This window comes from Oncorhynchus kisutch, linkage group LG23, assembly GCF_002021735.2.
Source record: "Oncorhynchus kisutch isolate 150728-3 linkage group LG23, Okis_V2, whole genome shotgun sequence".
Taxonomy (NCBI): domain Eukaryota; kingdom Metazoa; phylum Chordata; class Actinopteri; order Salmoniformes; family Salmonidae; genus Oncorhynchus; species Oncorhynchus kisutch.
In genome coordinates, this window is record NC_034196.2 from 13,927,527 (window position 1) to 13,933,543 (window position 6,017).

Below are 6,017 nucleotides of genomic sequence, written 5' to 3' on the forward strand. Positions count from 1 at the left end.
GCATTGCCTTTAAATTGTTTAACCTGGGTCAAAAATTTCGGGTAGCCTTCCACAAGCGTCCCACAATAAGTTTGGTGAATTTCGGCCCATTCCTTCTGACAGAGCTGGTGTAACTGAGACAGGTTTGTAGGCCTCCTTGCTCGCACACGCTTTTTCAGTTCTGCCCACAAATATTCTATGGGATTGAGGTCAGGGCTTTGTGATGGCCACTCCAATACCTTGACTTTGTTGTCCATAAGCCATTTTGCTACAACTCTGGAAGTATGCTTGGGGTCATTGTCCATTTGGAAGACCCATTTGCGACTAAGCTTAACTTCCTGACTGATGTCTTGAGATGTTGCTTCAATATATCCACATAATGGTCCCTCCTCATGATGCCAGTACACCAGTCCCTCCTGCAGTAAAGCACCCCCACAACATGATGCTGCCACCCCGTGCTTCATGGTTGGGATGGTGTTCTTCGGCTTGCAAGCCTCCCCATTTCTCCTCCAAACATAATGATGGTCATTTTGGCCAAGCATTTCTATTTTTGTTTCATCAGACCAGAGGACATTTCTCCATAAAGTACCATCTTTGTCCCCATGTGCAGGCTTTTTTATGTCAGTTTTGGAGCAGTGGCTTCTTCCTTGCTGAGCGGCCTTTCAGGTTAAGTCGAAATAGGACTCATTTTTACTGTGGATATAGATACTTTTGAACCTGTTTCCTCCAGCATCTTGTCATGGTCCTTTACTGTTGTTCTGGGGTTGATTTGCACTTTTTTCACCAAAGTACGTTCATCTCTAGGAGACAGAACGCGTCTCCTTCCTGAGTGGTATGACGGCATTTTTTACAGAGGTCTTGGCTGATTTCTTTTGATTTTCCCATGATATTAAGCAAAGAGGCACTGAGTTTGAGGGTAGGCCTTGAGGTACACCTCCAATTGACTCAAATGATGTCAATTAGCCTATCAGAAGCTTCTAAAGCCATGATGTTATTTTCTGGAATTTTCCAAGCTGTTTAAAGGCACAGTCAAATTAGTGTAGGTAAACTTCTGACCCACTGGAATTGTGATACAGTGAATTATAAGTGAAATAATCTGTCTGTGAACATTTGTTGGAAAAATTACTGTGTCGTGCACAAAGTAGATGTCCTAACCGACTAGCCAAAACTATAGTTTGTTAACAAGAAATTTGTGGAGTGATTGAAAAACTAGTTTTAATGACTCCAACCTAAGTGTATGTAAATTTCCGACTTCAACTGTAGTTGTGATAAAATCGAAATCTGTGCAACCACTTAAGGGTAGCCTAAACTCCAACGGATATTTCACTGTTCCTTTCTTATAATTCACATATCTCCGCTGGCAACTCGCCTATCTCTTCCCCCTCGCTCTAGCCCTTAAACGAGCCGCCTATAGCTATATATTGACAGTGAACAGCGACATAGTTTGAAACAATTTGTAAATATGTATAGGCATAGGCCTATTCGAGGTGGGAAGCATCGATTGATCCTCTTTCTTGCCGAATTGCTATTAAATAGGCTACAGTGTTGGCAATGAGCTGGCGGGGAAGTTATCTTACTGATGCATTGCAACAGAACTTGTGGCTATGCAAATCGTCCATGACAGGAGATCGGGGGCAGCATTTGAGCCTGACAGGCACTTGCCATCCGTCTCGACGCAATCCTTGCATTAGGCTACATTCACAAGATAAGAAAGTGTAAATAAAACACATTTGTTTTAGGTTGCAGCTAGTAGCCTTGTTGTCTAGCATGCTAACATTAGCTAGCTATCCTTGCAGCTAAGTTATCTAGATAGCTACATGGCTAACTACCACCCATTGATAATAGCCATTATTGTGGCTAGCATGTCATTGTCACTATGTGTGTTGGTGGCTAACTAGCTAGCCATGTAAGGTATCCGGGCCAGGCCCCCAGTGCCCCCAGTCTGGAGCGTGAAGTCATGAACTCTGCTGGTCGGCTACTACATAGCAACCTAGCAGTGCCAAAAGCCATGGTCTGCCATAGAAAGCCTATGTAAATTACAATGGCTAGAACGGCCAAACAAAAATGTTTTATACAGACGTTTTGCCCTTTAAAATGTGTTTATTATGATCAAGTTCGATCTCCACAGTAAATTATTTTAAAAGTTTGCTAGAAATCAAGATATTTCATTACATAGTGATCCATTCTGACTACTACATTTGCCCTCAGCTCCCAGCTGTGCCCTGGACACCATTTGTGAATTGATCGCCCCCCATCTAGCTTCAGAGTTTGTTCTGTTAGGTGACCTAAACTGGGATATGCTTAACACCCCGGCAGTCCTACAATCTAAGCTAGATGCCCTCAATCTCACACAAATCATCAAGGAACCCACCAGGTACAAATGAGAACTTGTTCTCAACTAGCCTACCTGGTTAAATAAAGGTGAAATAAATAAAAATATTTTTTTAAATCATGCAGGACCATGTGCTGACACAGACCAAACATGGGCTGGCAGGCTAAGAGGAGGATCCATAGACAACAAGACTTTCTCAGGCAACATGAAAACGACTACATCGACCATGATCCTCTGCTAGTTACAGACATTTTAACCATTATCCATAGAGATTGTTTTGGTGCCATTCAGCAATATGGCACGCTTCAAATTGAAATACTTCCGGCTTCTGCACCATTGAGAGTTTTCCATAGGAATACATGGATAACGTCAGCGCTATCAGTATCTACTGGTTTTAATGTCTGTGATCTGGGTTAGCTAACAACATTAGCTAAGCTAACGTCAGCAAGTGAACAAGATAGCGAGCTAGCTAGCATTAGCATTCTTGGTTATGACATATTTAAAGACCTAGGATTTTTTTGCTATTTACTTTGTCTGTGTAAATTAGGTTAACGTTCATCTAAAAGCCAAAGTCTCAGAATGGGTCAAATTGTATTCTTCTTTTAGCTAAATAACTATATTTGGTTAGATCCCTCAGATGATGTATGAAAACAGAAAAGCCAAATATCGCATGGTTCAATCACATAAAATGTATATTTGCTGGGTAAAACTTTACAATAACTGTGGCCAGTGGTGGAAAAAGTACCAACTCCCATACTTGAGTAAAAGATACTTTAATAGAAAATTACCCAAGTAAAAGTGAAAGTCACCAAGTAAACTCCTACTTGAGTAAAGGTTGTATTTTCAAACAGCTCTTACACTAAAAGGGCATTATCACAATTTTCACAGTGTTATTCCAACCTCATAGGTTGGAAATATATATAAAATACAGGACAATTTAGTTGTTGACTGCTCTGGTCCTTTAAGCAGGCCAGAAGCCAGTTCATTCAATATTCTGCATTCTGAGGTGAATGCAATTTCAACTCATGCAGTAGTCACAAGCATCTAAGCGTGTAAGCATGTTGATACACTTGCTATGGATCATTTTATCTTTAAGTCTACCTGGGCCTGCTTACTGCTTATTCAGCCATATTTGTTGATAGAACATCTTAATGTCATAAGGAGTTGGCCAGAGAGCAGAAACAGATGCATTCAAATAGAAAAGAGAACTATATACAATTATATACCATATCTGGGGTGATAGAGAAAGAAAGAAACCAAGAGAAACTCTGTAATGACAATGTTACCGATAAAACCACAGAGCAAATCAATATCGTCCCCCCCCCCCCCCACCCACTTTTACTGACACCTCTGAGAATACTGTGTACTTCCTTAGCTTTTCGACAAGAGACGTGGTGGAATAATCCTTTATCCTCTTTGGGGTGTTAATTTGAATGCATGTTATACAAATGTCATTATGATTTACTTCTATCAGGCATCTTTTCAGAATCACATCAAAGTTAGTCTGAGTGAAGAGATGATCTTTGCCCTGCAGAACCAGCAGAAAGAGGATTGTGTGTGTGTGTGTGTGTGTGTGTGTGTGTGTGTGTGTGTGTGTGTGTGTGTGTGTGTGTGTGTGTGTGTGTGTGTGTGTGTGTGTGTGTGTGTGTGTGTGTGTGTGTGTGTGTGTGTGTGTGTGGGAGAGAAAGAGAGCAAGAGAATGAGAAAAAGTGTGCACTAATGTAATACGTTTTCATAGAAATATGTTTTTTTAGGGCAGTCACAAAAGCAGGGACCTTTTGAAATGGGGAGTAGTTTGGGCAGCATTAAGGAAAAATATTATTCAGATGATTATTCACTGGTGCAGCACAAAGTGAGCACAGCATTTTCCAAAACACCAGTAAAATAGGATAATGTCACTGCGACTTTGAGATGTGAACACTTTAGACTTGAAAAGTATGGCACATAGAGCAATGCATGGATGGATGGATCGCAACACGTGCCTTTTTCTATAAGCCCACAGATGTGCCAGAGGTTTTGAGTGATTGGCCGATTCCGACTGACACAATAGCAATACTGCAGATATGAATAGTTATAGAATGTCCCACATATTTTCTGGATCCGTTTAATTAAATACTTCAAAGATGTTGTTTCTTGAAAGTCTGAATACATTGATTGGAAAGGATGAATCAAAAGATCTCTCCTTTTCTCTCTCTCTCTCCACCTCTCTTTCTCTTCCTCCCTTTGCTTCCCTCCCACTTTTCCATCCTCCGTACTGCGATATGAGTCCCAGTCCTGACACAGCTGCCAGAAACTCTGGAGCTTTGGAACATCTGGGCCTAATGGTGAAAGGGTTCTGCAGACCAGACAGACATGGAGAGGGGGTTGGGGTCTAGAGAAAGACAGGAGCTCTCCCAACTCACTCCACATTACACTATGAAAGGGAAGTGAAGGAGCCTACCATTCATTGTCCTGCATGCTCTGTGAACACAGTCACACACATGCATACTGTATTATGATTAAAGTGTGTGAAATACTGCATGTGATCTATAGAACATTCCATCTGAATGATTTGAATTTGCTCTGAGAGATGAACGGTAAAGTAGTAAAGCAAATCTAACGTACCAATGCACTGTTTTGCCACTTCCTAACTGATGTGGTTGCTTTTCCAGTTTCAAGAGCTGACTTGAACTTTTTTTATTTTAATGTTCTCTTTATGGTAAGTACCATATGCATCCAAATAACTTGTAAAAAAAAATATATGAACTAATGGTTTCACGAGGCTATTTTGTTCTAAAATCATCTTGTTTGTGAAGCAACTTTCCTATATCCTGAATAGTGTGACTGCTCACAAGAGGATGCCTATTGAATAAGACAGCACTAACTTATTCTAAGGCCAATAAGAGCACGACAAGTTTATAGATATGTTGAGTTGGCAGTTTTTTTCCATTTCTACTTTCCATTTTCCTGTAGAAATTTATGAAGCCTCGTGATAGAGCAGGTGGGGAAGCTGAGGAACTTAATTTACTTCCTCAGATTTAGTCCCCCCCCCCCCCCTAACACACTAACACATTTCCAATTAGCCCTGGAGCGATACAGTATGGCTAATCTGGCTATCAAAACATTAATATTAGACTACCTTTTGTTTAGAGAAGTTTGTAAAGAAAATTGTAATTGCTCAGTGTATTTATCTGGGTAAAATTGATAAGAATGCAGAGAAACGGCCAACGTCGTCAGTGACTTGTTGGGACTAAATGGAAGCAGAATCTTACAGAGCCGCTATGGATGCTTCTACAGTAAGGTGAGACTGGGAGCTTGCAAGAAGACAGAGAAGCACACTCACTTGTCCAAAACGAAGTAAAGGTCAAACCCCCCATAGCAGGAGGACCCTGCCTCCCTCCTGTCAGGGCTTTGTCCTGCAGTGCCTGCCACCAGAATGGCCATCAGTGTGCAGATCTCTGCTGCAAGCATGGCCTGCCTGCAACTGCACAGAGACATTATTCCAGCTTCAGGAGAAGGCTGCAACGACAAAATTAACACATAAAAAAAAAAAGTAAGTCCAAATGATCTTCTTTCAGATTGTTTCAAGTAGTTCCTGTGTTCCCCAGTACCTCACAATGCTCTAAAATGTAAGATTCCAGGCATGAAATATTCCCAGTCTGAATCAGCGTCCCATCTCCACAGCAGCAGTCCTGTGCTGGGAGACGGGAAGTGGAGCTGCTTGGCC

General features: G+C 41.3%; 1 protein-coding gene across 1 annotated transcript in view; it reads right to left on the reverse strand.

Moving 5' to 3' along the window:
- Positions 1-6,017, reverse strand: part of antxr1b (ANTXR cell adhesion molecule 1b) — a 35,377-nt gene extending 29,360 nt beyond the window's left edge. Inside the window, exons 1-2 of the mRNA XM_031803153.1 lie at positions 5,902-6,017; positions 5,634-5,809 (exon numbers count right to left, since the gene is read on the reverse strand). Of these exons, the coding sequence (XP_031659013.1) occupies positions 5,634-5,788 (155 nt within the window). The 5' untranslated portion in view covers positions 5,789-5,809; positions 5,902-6,017. The remainder of the gene's footprint in view (positions 1-5,633; positions 5,810-5,901) is intronic.